We start from the raw sequence: 19,272 nt of genomic DNA on the forward strand, positions 1-19,272 counted from the left end.
AGAAAGGAGAGGTGTGTGTTTAAAGAACCTCATTAATGTGAACGAAGCCGTGCAGCACACAGCGCAGAAGTGGCACAGAGTTTTGGTGAAAGGTATTCTACGGCGGAAAATTTTCGTGACAGCTGCAGAGAGATACCTTTAAGTAGGAAACGTTTTTTTGCATCTTTTCATCACATATTAGTGGAGCAGTAGGGTTTGCCCAATTACTGTGGCACATACCTACACTAGGGGTTTTCTGTTTGCAAGGTTGCTGTTTGTAAAGTTTTGAGTGGCCTAATTTCGTATAGCGTCACTGAAAAGTTGACGTCCCTGTGTGTGTAGATACTTGTTGTAGCTTGTGGGCATTACCAATACAGAAATTTGTGCTGTGTCTTGTGGTTACACATATCTGCTTTTTCGTTCCTGTGTTGAGTCAAGCTGAATATTCTTCATGTGTTGCAAACAAGACCCAATTTCTGCCCTGGTAATAAATGGACGCTTGTACTGGTGCCAATCGTCTGAACTGGCACTTTTGGCAAACTCATTTTGAAATTGTGCGTTACGCAGTAGAGAGTAGCTCCTGAAGTGAAGCAGGTTATTTTGCAGTGCCAGTTGGGGGCTTGGAAAGACCTCAACTATGGCGCATGTTTGTAGGCACCCTGGAGCAGTTTCATATGGACTTGATTCAGTGTTCTGGTTGTTGCCTTGCATCAAGCAGCGATAGGACTAAATGAAATGAGCTCTGATTGATTATGTGAGGTTAAAGAACATTGCAAACAGGCCATCTCTCATGTAACAACAACCAGAGCAGCTGCTTTCATTACAAAAGAATCCTTTTTTGCCATGTGCTCTGTTGCAACAAATTCTGAGCAGCCACAAAGTTTTTTTAGACATGTTTATCTACAGCTAGCAGTGTTACCGATTCATCCATGAAGCTATTTTGGTGTTCTGTGGTATAGCCAACTTTTAACACTTGTTTTAAACCAGTGCATGGCAGTGATAAAAATTCATAACACCATGCAAGGTTTTGCTAGATTATTTGGTGCTGTGGGGTCAGAAAATGAAAAGCCTGGCCACCATAAAAGAAGGTGTGTTAATTTGGGTTTTCTGCTGCTTTTATTCAACCTGTGCAGTGTGTGATGGTACTATCACATGCTCGCTAGGCCAAGTGAAAAGCAAGTGGTTCGTACTGGTACTGTTCACCGATCTGCAGGGTTTGCTTCCAGTGGCACAGCACCAGTAGGAACCACTGGTTCTGTGGTTCGTACTGATGCTGTGCCACTCGAGGCAACCCCTGCAGATCGGTGAACAGCCACAGCAGCTAAACAGGTGCGACCGCATTGTGCACACTAGTAGACCTTCTACGAGCAATCGGAGAGCACCCTGAAGGTGTGCGAAGCACTATGGGAAAGTGTGTACGTAGAGGGAGCCAGCTGTTTGGTTTCCCGTTACTGGTTTGTGCGTTGGGAGAACGAAACGAAAAGATGCATCACCACTTGTTGACTGTTATTAAACCGCAAGTGGACACAAGTGCAAACACACTTTCATGTGCGCATGAAATGTAAAAGGAATAAGGCAGTCAGTATACCGAGTGGATGTATATCGGACATAGCAGTGAAGTGACGTGAGAGTTATTGCATGCGGATGCATGTTAAAATCATTCAATTTTATTCAACTTCTGAGGGATGTTTGGTGCACAGACAAAAAAAAAAAAGCCTGAAAAGGCTTGACTAGATCTGTGCACCAGACTAGGGCATACATTGGTGTGAATTACAACAACAGTAGAAGTAGAAAGCAATACATAGTGAAAGAAAAATATAAAGGGAAAAGCACAGAGGAGGTATGCATAGACATCAGTAAAGGAAAAACCATATATACACATCAGAACTACAAAAACTTTTCTGTATTACAATCCTTAGTAATTGACATATACACGTTAGAACTACAAGAAATTTGCTAAATTGTAATTCTTAGTAATCGACATATCAAAACTATTAGAAATTTGCTAAATATAAAATGGAAGTAGCAAGCATATGTAGTACATTGAACAAAAAGGACAATGACCGTTGCATAATTGACTCGGAGCCATTGAAGCTACATTCGTACCATCCGTGGCAAGTTCATTCAGTAGTGTAGATAATGTGCACCTGAGCATTTGCTTTTTATAAGTCATATGGCGTTTTCGAACTTTCCATATCTGAGGAAGGCGTGTGTGTTATGCAGGTTCATTTTTTATCAATTTTGCCAATGCCTTTAGAAGTAAAATTTTCTTTTTTGTTTCCAACTTGCGTTGCCAAAATACTCTGAAATTGTATATGTTTTGTAAACTTATAATTTCGATGCTATAGTTTTAAAGAGGTCATTTCATAGAATTGTCAGTGTCGGCATCGTTGACTGTAAGCAAAAAATCATCATTCTTGCTTGACTGAAAAGCTGGGAAAGCTGCAAATAAAAAGAAAAAATCCTGTGTGCCAGTGAGGATCGAACCTGGGTCGTTTGTGTAGCAAGTGGGTGTTCTACCACACAGCCATGCCTCTGCTTGAGAATGTAGTGAAAATAACTTCCTCTGCTTGGAAATGCAGTGAAGGTTTCATGCTTTACAAACACGTGTTCTGTATGCATGATTCACAATACAATATGAAATATTGCCGTAATAACGTGTGGTACACGCGTACATTGCCATGAGGCATTTGAACATGGGATTATCTTAACGACTTCATAGTTTAAAGCCAGTCACTAACTACAAGGCACACACACACACTACTGCACGATCAAGGCCACGTAGTAGATGCATAGCAAGTTTAAAAAGATTTCATGCACTAAGTCTTTGAAGTATGCACTAGGAACAAAATATCGCTATCGCGCTGAACTCTTGAAGGTAAACCTTAAGGGTCCCCCAGTTTTTAAGCTTTTCGAACATGTCCTGCGTGTGACTTAGGTAAGAAGCGTTAGAAACTATGTGCATTGCACGCTTTTGAAATAAGTCTTGCATTGTCGTCCCCAGACCAGTGCACCATAGGTTGTGAGAATACCATGTTGTCAAAACATGCCATACTGAGCAATGCGAGCTAGAACCCTAAATTTATGTTTATTCATTGGTTACTTGTCATAGAGCTGTTAACGCCAAGCTGCAGTGTTCAGCTACGTATACTGATGATTATTCTATTTCCGTTGATATGTCGGATGCTGTGCAAGAAGGGAACTCATTGTGAATGTGTTTGATAAAGAGACAGGATAGGATTCGCTTGCGATTTATCTTGCTCTGCTAATTTGCTCTTTCTTGGTACGTGCTTACCACTGCAGAGCATGTTTCCTGGCTGTGTACTTATGCAATCTGCATTCAGTGAAACCAGGCTTCAATTTTATCATGGGGCATTTGAATGAGATCAAACTTGTAATGTATGCATGGCATTGGAATAAAGGCTTGCACATATAAGCTGAACAGTATAAACCGCCAAGTGATCGTCCAAGGATATCCTGCACACCATTGCATCGGTTTTTGAAAATCTCATTTGTACTGGAAGAGAAGATACAGTCATCTTCCACTCATGAATAATGAAAAAAAAAAGAAAACTGAGAATATTGCAGGTATATTATATATGCATAGGAAGTCGCATGGTCATACCTACAAGTTTTTTCAGTGTCCAAACATAGGCAAAAAAAAAAAGTAGACAGAATACTCTGGCCTTTTTTCCTGTGTTCACATGCTGAAAAAAGCTTGTCAGTATGAACGCACACCAACTAACGAAAGCTTTCATTCTTGTAAGTCGCATGGCCGAAAAACATGAAGTAAACCAATATGGGGTGAGGGCTGTGTTTTCTGCATAAAACAAGCTCAATCACATTTGTTTCATAGTGCACGAGAGGTTGTATGGTGTGCAGTGGGCAAATAAAAATGTGGTCAGAGACATGTCATCTGTTTTGTTAGTTGTTGTGCAAGAGTTGCTTACTGAAGTCTTCCTTATTGTGTTCACATGTTCACCAATAAGACTGGTCGATGTGTTAATACTTGTCTCGGAGACCATCGGAATTAAGCAAATGGAGCCTTCTCATTTGACCTTGCATTGTCGGCCATGGAAATGTAATCACACTTTTGAAAGCACAGCAATTCGTGCCATCACCTTATTAGACTTTTTGAAAAATCTTGGGGGCATATCGTATGATAAGAAACGCCGCACTTTGTGGAAGTCTCATTGTAAGTTTGGAATTCAAGTTTATTAATCTACTGTAAACATGCCCCTTGGTTGTTTGTATTTTTGTACATCTTTGTGACACGCATGACTCCCCACCCCCCCCATGTTTGCACATAGGTTTTTTCACACATGCAATAAACTTTCTCTTGTGAGAGAGGGCTCATGGTGTATATTTTATTCGAACCTGTGGGTGCTTATTGAATGTTACCTATAATGTGAGTGACACGTATATTGTCCATTGATTGTATGTTACTTTAGTAAATATAGACTATACTTCCAAGTGTACTCTTATGTTTTCAGAAGCTCATAATTTACTCCTCGTACTCCTCAGCAGTGTTGATGGATGTTTATTTCAAATGCATCAGCGCATTATAGACCACTTCTGTATTTTTATGTCATTTATGCCGTTAGGTGTACTGGTGCAGAAAAAAAAATAATAAGTGGAACTTCTGGGTCATTCTTCCGGTAGGACAAATAAAATCGTTGAGATGCCATTGCTGCTAAACACTGAAGTTCCAGATTGAATTGAGCAGTAATATACTGCACATTACCAAATTCCAATTACCTGAGAAATGGTGGCACGACACAAGCAGACACTTGTCGCTTCACAGCAGTGTGGACTTTTTCTGAATAGTCTCTTCTAAGGCATTGTGGCCCTATGCTGCATTCAAACCACTTTTCCATATTGGTTGTATGAAGTGAAGTCGACTGATACATTTCAAATGAGCTCTTTGAAATTTAGAAAGTTTTGATTCCTATGAGGCAAGTTTGAATTTCTTAAAGGGGCCTTTGAACACTTTTTTGAGTAACCGAGGAAATAATTCACTGGAAAAGCGTATTGCCTCACAAACTCAAGGCTGCAAAAATTTTAAGAATCCGTCGAGTACAAGCGGAGTTACAAAAATTTGTCACACGCTGCAATCGCATTCTCTCTTCTCTTGTCCCGACAAAAGTGCTGGAAGCCAAGTAGGGAGGGATGGGAGGGGCAAACAAAAATCGTCATGCACGCCTTGTTGGCCTTGAACACTTTTTCTTTTTCTTTTTTCTTTGAATCCGTGGCTTTTTCAGTGCAATAGGGCGTGCCTGTGAACAAGTGACGACCTTTGGCGGTGGTCTCTTTAACGACCGAGCGCACCATGTTCAATTCAGCCAATGGCTCATAGATCGGCTTACTATGAGTGATTTTTGGGCTTATTGCGGGATTTATTGAGAGGTAACTCTCAATAAATTACAACGGTAATTTCACAGGGTCTGTATTTCTTGATTTCACGAAAGCCTTTGATTCTATTAGTCATAATGTTTTATTTAGCAAATTAGAGTCCTTGGGAATCACTGGCCCATCCTTGACCTTCATAAAAAACTACCTTCTTGATCGTGAACAATCAGTCTGCATTGGGGGCGTTTATTCTAATGTTAAAATAATTAATCAAGGGGTCCCACAGGGTTCTATTCTTGGACCCTTACTGTTTTGTATCTATATTAATGATTTGCCTGACTGCCTTGGAGATTCTAAAGTTATTCTTTACGCTGATGATACGACCATTTCCATCTCGCATCAATCATTACCTACTCTGATCAATATGTTGAACAAGGAACTGACTAATGTCGTTGAATGGTGTCGCTTAAACAACTTAATTTTAAACCCGCTCAAAACTCAATTCATGGTTTTTAAAACATCACAAAAAATGCTACCTTTCATTCCACAAGTGTTCATTGACAATCATTTCATTCCTGCGTCTAACTGTGTGTGTTTTCTGGGCATAAAATTGGACCCTCATTTAAAGTTCACCAATCATATTCTTTACGTTAAACAAAAAACAGCATTTGGTATAAGATCACTCATCAAATCTCGTCCTTTTTTTTCACTTGAAGCCTTATTGTCTTTATACTTTGCCTTCATACATAGTCACATCACCTATGGCATTACATCATGGGGAAATACATATAACATTCATATTTCGTCTGTACAGCACATTCAGAATCAGGCCATGCGCATTATTACCAACAGTTCATCTTATTCTAATGCTACCCCACTCTTTCAGGCTAACTGTATTCTTACTGTGTCTGGCTTATTTAAATTTCACTTAATCACATTGTTATATAAACAACTTAACAAACAGCTTGTGTTTGATTTAATCGATGCTAGTTTACTCACTAACACCAATAGCACTAGATTCGCCCACAGTCACAACTTCCTTTTACCTAAATGTAACACCAATTATGGCAAAATGACGTCCGCCTTCGCGGTCATCAAATTGTGGAATAACCTGCCCTATACACTAAAATCATCATCATCTTTTTATGCATTCAAACGTGATCTTAAAAACTTCATCTTGCATAACTAGGTTGACAACGATGATTACTAAACGATTCTTGGTATCCGGGCATGACATGGGAAAGTCTTTGCAAATTTACGTTATTGCTTTTTGGCGTGATTATGTTTTACTTATATAATCTTATTAATAATGTTCTTGTGTCGCATTCTGACTGCCTGTTTTGTTTACTTGATGTTATTTTATGTATAGTTCACTGTTTATTTTTCTTTGTGTTGCGTGTTTTACGTGCTGTTATATAATCATTTTATTGTTATATTTAACCGAGGGTCCCCCTGCAGTCGCTTGACTTTGGGACCCTCGTCTGCATACTACACTCTACGAATTTTGTATTTTGAATGAATGAATAAACTGAACTGAACTGAACTGAACTGAAGAGAAAGCAACTTTTAGCTGACTTTGATAATTTATTGTGACTTCCAGGCCGCAAGCTGCACTATCATATTTGGCTCGTGGGTTGTCGGGAGCGTCTACTACCGATCGGCAGCATTTTCTGAGCATGCTCAAAAAGTGTTGCAGGGCCCCTTTAAGTGCTTGATTTTCATGCAACCTTACTAAAATGATATTTTAATGATGTATGTTGAGTCAAGATTTGCCTTCAGTGTGGTGCTGCTGATTGAGTATAACTGGACTCTTTGAGCAAGCACAAATTTGAAACATTCCTGTAATTAGGTAGACAAGATGCATTACATTATTCACTCTCAAGAAAGATTCCACCCTCCCACGCACCCACCTGAGCAGTAGTGCAACTGTGTTCATACACGCAGGTGCCCACAGCTGCACACCCTCGAGCTGCCCTGGTGCTGGGACATCACTGAGAATGGCCTGGCTGCTATCGTGGCCCACTGTCAGTGAGTGAGCCTTTGAGATCTTGGGAAGGCTTCCTGGGGGTTGTGCAAACAAGACGACATGTCAGAATACGCACACACACTAAATTTTCACTTCCCCAATGTTTTATTTATTTTTTAAAATTTTGTTTCTTTGTTAAATAATGATGTACACAAGGGAAGGACATTGTACAAGAAATCAAACTAGACATTATTAATGACAACCAAAGCAACAAACAATTTGTAAGCCTTATAGACGAGATAGCAAAAAAAAGTTATAAAATAAACACCACTGTGTTGCAGCATACCAAAATACCCCTATACTCTTAGCATAAAACTTCCTTCGCTATTCATGGCAAGAAAAACACAGCATATTCAGAGAGTGAATGATGATAAGTGGGGCGAAATGTCTGTGCATTTGCTCTTGCTTTCGTTTACCCATTCTTGCGTCTGTCCGTACATTCGTGCGTCCCTGTGTTCGTCTGTGCGTCTGTCTCTCCGTGCATCAGGCAGATGACTGACTGACGCGGCCAGCAGATGGTTCACTGTTTCCCGATAAAATCTTCTGAAGCTTTGCCCCACTCATCATTCACTCCGTGGATATGCTGTGAGGTGGTTACAACACACATGCATACATGCAGGTAAAGTGAGAGAGGTTCTTGTACTGGCTGCAATGGGAAGTTGGCAAACATTAAGTCTGTGCACGTCCCTCGTACTGTGGTAGATTGCATGTGGATACATCTGAGTGCGTATTTGGAAAACGTGTGCTGCACGATACAGTCATTAACAATGAGGTCCATGCGTCTGTGCGTCTGTCCATGTATTCGTCTGTGCGTCTGTCCATCTGTATGTCGGTCGGTCTATGCACATGTCAATGTGCACATGTCAACTTGAGAAACTTTGAGTTTATATTGTTACACGACATTGGCAATGAAAGAGCATCATAGACGACGAAAACGATGAAAGCAACCGTGCTCGTGTAGTTGTTGCTGTTGTACCTCCATCTTGGCTGCAGCTGCCTCTTGACTCTCCCTGTATATTTTGTAAATATATTTATTTCATTCATTCTGTCGCACCCAAGACATTTGGTGGAGGTGCTGGGTAAACCCGTCAACCCATACTGAAGTTCGTACCGATGCCAGCGGACATGGAATTGGTGCTGTTCTCACCCAGCGGCAACGATGACAGGATCGCGTCATTGCTTACGCTAGTCGCTTCTTTTCTCCTCCGGAGAGCAAGTTTTCCATTACAGAGCGTGAGTGCCTCGCACTAGTCTGGGCAGTCAGAAAATTTTGACCATACTTGTTTGGCTGTCGTCCCTTGAAGATCCAACTGGATGACTTGGCCGTTGGGCCTTGAAACTACAAGAATACAGCTTTGACGTGGCATACAAATCTGGCCTAATGCACCGGGATGCCGACTGTCTATCCCGTCACCCCGTGGACCCACCCGACCTTTCAGCACATGATTCTGACCCTTGTGTCTTCGCCATGTCTGCTTTCATCGACATACGCAAGGAACAGCTCAGCGATGTCCACTTGCGATCTATCATGCAGAGTCTACGTTTGTCCCACGTAGACCCGTCGCTACACTTGTTCGTTCTACGGGATGGCATTCTTTACCGACGCAACACCAGCACCGAGGGACCAGAGCTACTACTCGTAGTTCCTGCGACACTCCGTTCCGCTGTACTTGAACAGCTTCACGACGCCCCAACCGCGGGACATCTCGGGGTCACGCGCACGTACGATCGCGTACGGCGTATATTCTTCTGGCCAGGCCTTTACCGTTCTGTGCGCCGGTACGTTGCTGCTTGTGAGTCCTGCCAACGCACCAAACATTCCACCTTGCCACCAGCTGGTCGGCTCCAACCAATAGACATACCCACCGTTCCCTTCTACCGCGTCGGTCTTGATCTCGTTGGACCATTTTCTGCTTCTCTCACTGGAAACAAGTGGATAGCCGTAGCCACTGATTATGCCACAAGATATACTATCACATGAGCGCTACCGACAAGCTGTGCCACTGACGTCGCGGACTTCTGGCTTCATGACGTAATTATTCACCATGGCGCTCCTCGACAGCTGCTGACCGATCGTGGTCGCTCATTTCATTCAAAAGTAGTAAGTGACATTCTTTGCTCGTGTTCGACGCGTCACAAGCTCACTACGGCTAATCACCCACAAACAAATGGTCTTACCGAGCGTCTAAATCGAACCTTGACAACAATGCTCTCCATGTACGTTTTCAAAGATCACCTTGATTGGAATAGTACTTTGCCTTATGTGACATTCGCGTACAATTCGTCACGCCACGACACCGCTGGCTTCTCTCCCTTCTATTTATTGTTCGGCCACCATCCAGCGTTACCCTTCGAGACTCTTTTCCCATCAACTACGCAAACGGTTACAGAGTATGCCCGGGATGCCACTGCTCGGGCTCAAGTGGCCCGCTAAATCGCACGGGAACGTCTTCTTGGCTCGCAGCTCTCTCAGAAGGCCCGCTACGATAGCCATCACAGAGTAGTTTCCTACTCTCCAGGTTCATTGGTCCTCCTCTGGACACTATGCCGCCACATTGGCCTCTCTTCGAAGCTCCTGTCTTGCTACTCGGGGCCTTACAAGGATTTACGCCTTCTTACCGAGGTCATATACGAGATTGCTCCATTGTACAGTCAGTCGTCGTCGTCCGCACCCGTCACTGACGTCGTCCACGGGACCCACCTGAAACCATACATCTCCGCATACGATCCTACTCTCCTTTAGGCACCTAGACGGCGCTTCCAGCGGCGGGGGATTATATTTTACACGACATCGGCAACGAAAAAGCATCATAGACGACGAAAACGATGAAAGCGATCGTGCTCGTATTGTTGTTGCTGTTGTACCTTCATCTTGGCTGCAGCTGCCTTTGACTCTCCCTGTATATTTTGTAAATATATTTATTTCATTTATTCTCTCACCCCCGTGACAACATTGTCAGTGCCACATGATGAGGATGTTTTTAAGGCGTTAATTAACCTTACAATTCCAGCAGAATCAAAAGTGATAGGAAACATTTAGCAGTAGTCACAGGACACAACTGCATTGGCAGATGCAGCAGTGCTTCCTGAAAAATTTATGAAAAAAATTTTTTAACTAAAGTGGCACATCCTAAGCGGGTAGCGGTTCCTCAGATTCATTGTGGTGATAAATCTGTGTTTTCATTACAATTGGTCATGTTCCAAAATTGCTGAGGATTCTTTGACAAAATTCCTGGCAATAAATGTGTTTAGAAATTATTCCTAACAGCATGTACAGCTTCTGTGTATTCTGTATCAGCATTGTGATACGCTGCTCACCCATCATTTGTATTTTGTGACTTGGCTGTGCGAAAAAGGCACCTTTCACTATTAGACATTGTTTCAAGTGTGTGTTATACCACAGCCTTTTTGTGTTGTTTCCTATGCGTAGCAGGGTAACGGGCACATCAGTGAGATGAGTAACAAGGTTTCTGAAAAGATGCCAGTTTTCTTTTACACTTCGCTCATCAAAGTTGCTACAGTTATTTAGTTCCACGTGAAAAAGACGTGGTAATGCGGAAACGAAGCACCAAATGGTCGCTCTGACCAGGAAGACCAACGATTTGGGATATGAAGTCTGGTTCTATAGTCAGATCTAAGTCTAATGAATTGGATGATTCATTAGTTATTCTTCTTGGTTGCATTACAACTTGCATGAAATTAAAACAATTACAGAAATTCAGAAAGTGGTGAGATTGTGTTGAACAGGGATCAAGCAGAAAAACTCATCTGTGCCAGTTGATGGGAAGAAAATGCAGGTCACTGAATAAAAAAAGATAGGTCACGAAGGGTACCGAGTGATAACATAGCCGAGAATGTCGTGCAACTAATCTATGAATGACGATGAATAGTTTGTAAGAGGATAACAAATGCCTAGTGTAATCTTCATTTGTTTACTTGGATTGCCAACCCCAGTAGTAAGAAACCTGCACCGATTGTGCTAACCTGTGCCAACCGGAAATTACTGCACCATAATGCTTCAAAATGGTCTTTTTTTAATTTGTGCCATTGCTGTGCCACAGGGTGGTTCTGGAACCGAAAGTAATGTTGATAGCATGCAATTAACGTGAGTGAATATTTAATGATGGTCGTTGCACGAAATTAACATGAGCAAATATTTAATGATGGTCGTTGTCTTTATACTTGAACTGTTACATTTGCGCTGTTTCAAAATCACAAAATCGGCCGATCAATTTTATTGACTTCCGCGGGGTTGCAGTGGTCCTTCTTCTGGTAACTTTTGGCCAAAAATGAAGGTGATGAGGTGACTACTAAAAAGCGCATTAGTATGACTTATCACGGACAAAAAGCCTACGTGTGTGGCATAGCGTGCAGTAAGCTCTAAGCTTACTGCACGCTTTTAATAGCTGGCTACTACCTGTGAGCGCTGAGGCGCCGATCGCTGCCGCCTCAATCATTGTGCTAGACTGAGTTCAGCGTGCATCGCTTTGCAAAAACGAAAGCAGTTCACTGTTGCGGAGTTGAGCGTTTTCGATCGCGGGAACTGAGACCGCAAGCATAGCATGAGAGGCGACAGCTCGAACGCCCCTCTGTCCGCTGCCAAACTGCTAGAGCATCACTTGCAGAAATCTGGCATCGTCGTGTTGGCCCCGCCGTGGTGGTCTAGTGGCTAAAATACTCGGCTGCTGACCCGCAGGTCGCGGGTTCAAATCCCGGCTGCGGCGGCTGCATTTTCGATGGAGGCGGAAATGTTGTAGGCCCGTGTGCTCAGATTTGGGTGCACGTTAAAGAACCCCAGGTGGTCGAAATTTCCGGAGCCCTCCACTACGGCGTCTCTCATAATCATATAGTGGTTTTGGGACATTAAACCCCACATATCAATCAATGGCATCGTCGTGTTAACGCAGCAGGCTTCTCGCCGCATCGGTGCACAGTAGGAAGCAAGCAGCTCGGCACAGTGTGTACGCCAAGTAAGCAAAGCACTGCGCTCAACTATCTAGTAGACGACTAGCTCCCTGCGTCCGTACCTGTCTCAAAAAAAAAAAAAAAAAGAACGCGAGAAGTAAAACTTGTTGTCAGTCTTCGCTTGTAGCATATCGCAGCACACGTTTATCACAGACAGCCAATTATTATATTCATTTTGTTGCCATGTCTGTTGCTGGGTTAGCTGCATATCCCGGACTGCGCACAGTAGTTTTGAAATGCTCTTTCGCGTTGCCATCGCGTGCCATCGGGCGGCCATGTGGAAGTGCCAATAATTTCTAAACATTTGAAAAAAAAATGCAATGGCTTCGCGATGGGCACTCTGGGCAGTATTTGCTGGTGCACTGTATTTTTCTATCGGTGATGGCACACGTAAAGAAATGCAAATTGGTACTTCGTCATGGCAAGCGCAAGGGGGGGGGGGGGGGGCACAAAGCATTGGTGAAGCCAGAAATTTTTTTTGGGGGGGGGGGGGGGGGAAGGTTCACACTGACCCGACGGGGGGGGGGGGGGGGGAAAGGGAGGACATACATACGCTTTCCTCTGTGACGTGACTATCGGTGGTAGTTTGAGTATAGATTGTGTACATGTATATCAAAGTCATGAGACCCCCTTTCTTCCTATGCAAATGCTTGTGAAGAGAGTAAGTAAACGTAATCTCGGTAAAGTACAGTAAACGACAAGTACAGTGTCCATTTCGAGCAATGGCCGCTCGTCACACCATTGACTGGACTAGTCTTCGAAAACGCATCATGGTGATGACCCACACAATCGGAGAAGGCGTCGTTAATCGTTAATCTCTGTTAAGCGTAGATGGCATAGTCTTCGTCGGGCGAAGTGCATTTCACAAATCAAGCACGGCTCCGCTTACAACGTGGGAAGCGAGGTATACGCAGCATGTTTTTGTACATTCATTATTACATTTTGGTTTTGCTTACTTTGCTGAGCCAATTGCTTACTGTGGATGATTGTGACTGCATGCCTATGGGAATGATTTTTATGTCACGCTTTATATGCCAATCAGCCCTGATCCAATGATAGCTCTTAGTCAATATTTTTTCCTTTATTGTGCACATCCAAGCATGGTTGTGATATGCAGTAACTAATATTTTTTTGTAAGTTATGCTACAACAATTTAGATTGGTTGGAATCACTTTTTAAACATCAACCGTGAAATACAAGTCCGGCCGGAAGACATTCTCTCTGTTCTTTACCGGGAATGTACAGGGCTTCAGCTGAGTGGGTAGTATCAACCACAGCCACATGCTGAAAATCAAGGAAGAAAGTTAATTGAAGTTATTCTTGGATTGATGTTTTTCAAACAATGATAAAAACATAGTTGATAATGATTGATTGATGGGGAAACCACAATATAATTAAGAGAGACACCGTAGTGGGGCGCTCCGGAAATTTTACTGCTTTGGGTCTTTAACCTGCACCTAAATCAATGTGCAGGAGCCTAGAGCATTTTCGACTACGTCGAAAATACGACATAGATTCGATCTCGTAACCTGCGGGTCAGCAATAGTACGCCATAACTACTGAACCTCTGTGACGGGTAGTAAAAAAGACTGTTTTGGGATAAAATCGCTATTCGCTACTTTTAGCCCAGCTATAAGGATGCAAGTTCACCTGATTGAGATACATTGAGGAAAATCACTTTCACACTGTGGCAGCGTGACTCCACTCCTTCCCGTTTCCTACTCCTTGCTTTTTCGTGGCACTTTTCACTTGATGACGCGGTTCGTGAATATAAAAGGAGTGAACAACAATGCAACAACCCAAGTTCGCATGTAACAATGCTCGAACATTTTGGGTAACATATGTGGCATATATTGTAGTAAGACGGTAAGTTGGGCCAGTTGGTTAGGATCCATCGTGAACTTACTTACAGCACAACACCAGAAAAAATACAGGACAGGGAAGGGGCAAGAGAGAAAGAAAAGACGGCGCTGACTCACAGCTGTTGTTTATTGGAAAAATTGTGGTGAAAAGTATATAAATAGGTACTGACAGCCTACATCACAACATGCGCAGAATACGAGGTGCACCGAGGTAGCGTTGTCACACTCATTAGGTAGCGTTGTCGCACTCAAACAAGATTGGCCTAAATAACTTAATTCTTTTTCATGCAGTGTGACGGATGGTTCACTAACGCACTTGCTACCCCTAATCTTTATATGATATGCCTCAGTTGTGAGTCAGCGCTGTCTTTTCTTTCTCTCTTGCTCCTTCCCTGTCCTGTATTTTTTCTGGTGTTGCTCTGTAAGTAAGTTCACGATGTGGCATATAATATGACATGTAATATGCAGGATTATCTTTGTATCAATTAAAAAAGATAATCAACAGTATTCTGCTATGTCATGTGTATGTTTGCTGCATGAAACAATGCTTACACAGATGGTGATTTTGGGACGTTAAACCCCACAAATCAATCAATCAATGCTTACACAGAGTTTACTTCATTCCTTCAAAAAAAATTGTGCTTTATGTGTAGACCATGTTCTTGATTTTGCATGATAACATGTACACCCATGTTTCTTCATTCTGCGCATTTCTTGTTGTCCGTTAGGTCACGAGTTGCATAAATCGCTTGGTGTGCCCTTCTAGTCATGTTAATGTAAAGTAAAGAACAGATGAAGCGAATCAATATAGTATTTATATTTAATTTGTCACATATTTTTTTCAGCTTTATGTTCCTTATTATTGTGCTGTTTGCCACACTGCTGAGTAAAAAACATGTGCTCTCTACAGCTGCCCACACTACATTTCTCATTACGCTGTTTTAGGTTTATGACCACCATCTTTTTATTTATTAGCTACATGAAGAGTATTTTAGTAGGCCTTTCTAAGGTTGCGATTGGCCTGCACGTTTGCGTGTGTCACTATCTTTGTCACTAAACAATGCTTCGGACTGCCATTAGCTGTTAGGGCATAATAAAGATATGTATCAATATATTAACGCGATTGGGTTAAAGAGCTTGCTTCGCAAAAATTTTGGCGTTGGTGTTAGCGTCCTTGGTTGTGAGAGAAAAATCATCTGATGCGTGGCCGAAAAATTGAGAATGATGCAAATAAAATAATAAAAAAATCCTGAAACAGAGTCGGGATTAAACTCGGGTCATTTGGGTTCGAGTAAGGACGAACCTGGGTCGTCTGTGTGGCAAGCAGATGTTCTATCACACAGCCACTTGTCTGCTTGTGAATACATTGAAAACAATTTCCTCTGCTTGGAAATGCAGTGAACGTGTCATGCTTTACAAACACACGCATCCTGTATACATGCTAAACACTACAACATCAAATATCTCAGTAGTAATGCGTGTGCATGGTGCAAGCACCCTTTGCAATCGGGCATGAGAACATGTGATTATCATAATGACTTCGTGGATTAAAGCCGGTAACCCAATACAAAAGGCCCACATCCTACTGCGCCTGTTTCCTTAAAGCCACATAGTGTGTGCATAGCAAGTTCGAAAAGATTGAATGCACTAAGTATTGGAAGTACGCACTAGGAACAGAAGATTGCTCTCGCGTTCTGCTCTTAAAAGCGAAGCCTTAGGGTCCCCCAATTTTTCATACACTCGCATACAAGTGAGGCACGGTGACAAAACCGAATATTGTGGTGCGCACGTGTGAGCGTGTGTATGTGTGTTTATATGTTAGCAGAACATGCGAAGGTTCAATAGAATTGTTATTCTCTGGCATGAGTATATAATAGCACATGTATGAAGAGTCACACTAGAATATGCTTGAACGGGTCTTATCAGATTGTGGAAATGTGTCTGGCATTTATCGATAAAATGAGTCTGTGCCTAGTGAAAATTATTGTAGTGATCGATTTCGGCCAGATCTATTCCAGCGGGTTCATGTATGGCCACCGCTGCAGCATTAATACCGATGCCAAGCCAACTTACAACGTTCGTGGCCGAGATTCCTGTCTACAATCTCACAGAGTCCCAAAGCCTTGACAAACACCGGGACACGTTTTCTGTATGCAGGCATTATTCACTGTAAAAGCGCCCAGGAATGATATTGCCATAGTACTACTGCTTAGTTTCTAAATCATGTCTACACGAAGCGATGAAAAAAAAAAGTTCGGTGAAGGCGCGTTTACGCTAAAGAGACCCGACGCAGATTTTGGTCTGCGGGCTGTTTTTGTGGTTGTCTTTCGTCTTATTGTCGACCTATGTACACTGCAAAGACACAAAGAGTTCGCTGGTGGTCTCTCAAAGACAACGCCCAGGCCTTGTCTGGCACACAGTCTTTCGTTGGCCAATTCTGTGGTCGTATTGGAGGCACATGCAGCGACACCAACTAAACTTGCACACCTGCACCTCATTTTCAGCCATGCTTCCTGCTCTGCCATTGTCCGTCTCCATGGTGAGGAGGGACGAGAGTGGTGGACACAATAGAGAGATTTAGTGCCGGGTACCCAAGCGGCTTGCGTACCCAATATGTTGGGGTGGCGGTATTGCGCATGCGTGAAGCCCCAAGCAGATGCGTCGCAAGATCGCTGGGGCACTGAGGTCATGCGTCCCCGCGGCCATAAACAACGCAAATGCGAGCCGCACGAAGGTCACATGCGCTCGTAGTGCCATATCGTCTTGTCGCGTAAGTATTGTTTAATTATTTTTATGATTTAAAATGTTAAGGTAAACATACATAGTGACACGAAGTAAACCACTTTCAATAAATCATTTTTGATTAATATGACAGTTATTAACCAGAAAAAAAAAACTTTTTTTCGTATGTGCCGCAGTTGCGACTGAAGCCGGCACCATCGGTGCCAAGCAATCCAGATGGCCGGTCCTAGTCCGACAAGCACGACAACAGAACAACGGTGTAACATGTAACTCTGTGTAACTTTTAGCTTGTACGTATACTTCTTTACCTTAATTTGTTACCGGATACCGGTTTGCATTTACCGTCTTACTGCAACGCATGTCTTCCAACACTTCATACGTAAACTCCTGATACGTAAACCTTTATGTACATACGTAAACGTGTATACCATTAGGTTTTTGCGAACCATAAATAGTGATGTTAACTGCATTTAACTTACATATTTTTGAATTGCCATTGCAGCAAAATCACGAGGCTTTTTTTTTATTGTGTACAGCATCCTGGTATAGGCAAAAAGGTATAAAATACAAGGTTACTGTAACAATGGTGTCGACATCTTTTGACACTTCGTCCAACCACAGTCATGAACACGTAGGCTTACGCGTAATGTTTTCGAGGTGAAAATGATTAAAAGGTAACTCAATTATAATAACGCCTCTATGCGGTTTTCACACGAGATGTACAATGCACAATTTTTCTGCAATAACAGTTTCATGATTGCCTGATTCACTATGGCCCTACTAGATGGCGCAACCTATTCAGTTGTTCGGGGGCTCCCACGTTTTTGGTTTCTATGTCCTAGGCCATTTTAGCTTTGGTAATCTGGCTGAAACAATTTAATTCCTATTGATCCATGGCTAGTACCTCACCTAACAGAAAAATGTCCACCTCGGGCGGGAATTAAAACCTTGCTCAGCGCTGCTTTGCCGGAGGCGGCATTTAGAAGGCGGCCGATCCATGCTGTCCGAGATTTGGTGCCTTTGTGCTATAAAAATTGTGTCAAGCTGGTGGCTCTGCTCAGTCTCGGCTTGGCTCGCAGTGAAGGTGAGTGACATCATGGGTAACACAGTGCCAGCATGTGCGCCAGGGCAGCTTATTTCCGCTAGGAGGCTAGTGGTGGCAGCGTTGTTTATGGCCGCGCGGATGCATGGTCCTAGTGCCCCAGTGATCTTGCGACGCATCTGCTTGGGGTTTCGCGCATGCGCAATACCACCACCCCATCGTCCTGGGTACGCAAGCCGCTTGGGTACCCAGCACTAAAACTCTCTAATAGGAAAGCAAAGAAAAGACTTCCCTTGGGTGCTTCAGACGCCGCAGAAGCCTCGGAGAGGGCATTGTTAACTCCCCTAAGATTATGCCCTTCCTGGTCGCTTGAAGTGAAAACATGGGGCATGGGGCAAATTTTCGCTCTGCTGCCGATCTCTCGAAGACACGCCGACAACAGGTCTGCAGATGCGTTGTGCTAGTGTTGTCGGTCTCTCATCATATTATGCCGCGACATATTGCCTGCATTCAAACAACGCCCCCATCACCGCGCGCACAGGGACATACATGCGCGCCGTCTAGTGTTGCGCAGAGACGATGATGATCTTGATTGACTACGGAGTGGGAAATACTTCTCCTCCCTTGATCTCAAGAGCGGATATTGGCAAATTGAGGTGGATGAGTGCGACCGTGAAAAGGCGGCATTCATAACCCCAGACGGCCTTTACGAAATTAAAGCGCTTCTATTCGGCCTGTGCACAGCGCCAGCTACGTTTCAGAGAATGATGGACGCTGTCCTCGCGGGACTGAAATGGCAGTCCTGCTTGGTGTACTTGGATGACGTCGTATTCTCCGCTACATTCGAGCGACTCCGGACAGTATTAGAAGCCATTCGTTCAGCAGACTTGACCATCAAGCCAAAAAAATGCCACTTCGCTTTTGAAGAGCTTCGATTCCTTGGACACGTCGTCAGCTCCGACGGCGTTCGACCAGATCCCGAAAAGACAGCTGCCGTCGCGAAGTTCCCGACACCCAAAGACAAGAAGTCAGTATGTCGCTTCCTGGGTTTATGCGCATACTATCAGCGATTTGTGGAAAATTTTTCAAACATTGTTAAACCACTTACTAATCTAACAAAAGACGAGGTTCCCTTTATGTGGGAAGGTGAAGAACAGGAAGCATTTGATGAGTTAAGAACATGCCTGCAAGCCTTTCCAATCCTCGCCCACTTCGATGAGACTGCCGAAACTGAAGTTCACACTGATGCGAGTAACGTCGGCCTCGGAGCCATGTCCAGCGGCAAAACGGCCAAGGAAAAGTGCTTG

General features: G+C 43.2%; 1 protein-coding gene across 3 annotated transcripts in view; it reads left to right on the top strand.

Moving 5' to 3' along the window:
- Window positions 1–19,272, top strand: part of LOC119167698 (uncharacterized) — a 211,353-nt gene that overhangs the window by 121,024 nt on the left and 71,057 nt on the right. For all 3 annotated transcript variants that reach the window (XM_037419239.2, XM_037419224.2, XM_037419232.2), the window contains exon 4: window positions 7,273–7,356. In XM_037419239.2, the coding sequence (XP_037275136.1) occupies window positions 7,273–7,356 (84 nt within the window). The remainder of the gene's footprint in view (window positions 1–7,272; window positions 7,357–19,272) is intronic.

The sequence above is a fragment of the Rhipicephalus microplus genome, chromosome 3, assembly GCF_043290135.1.
Source record: "Rhipicephalus microplus isolate Deutch F79 chromosome 3, USDA_Rmic, whole genome shotgun sequence".
NCBI lineage: Eukaryota > Metazoa > Arthropoda > Arachnida > Ixodida > Ixodidae > Rhipicephalus > Rhipicephalus microplus.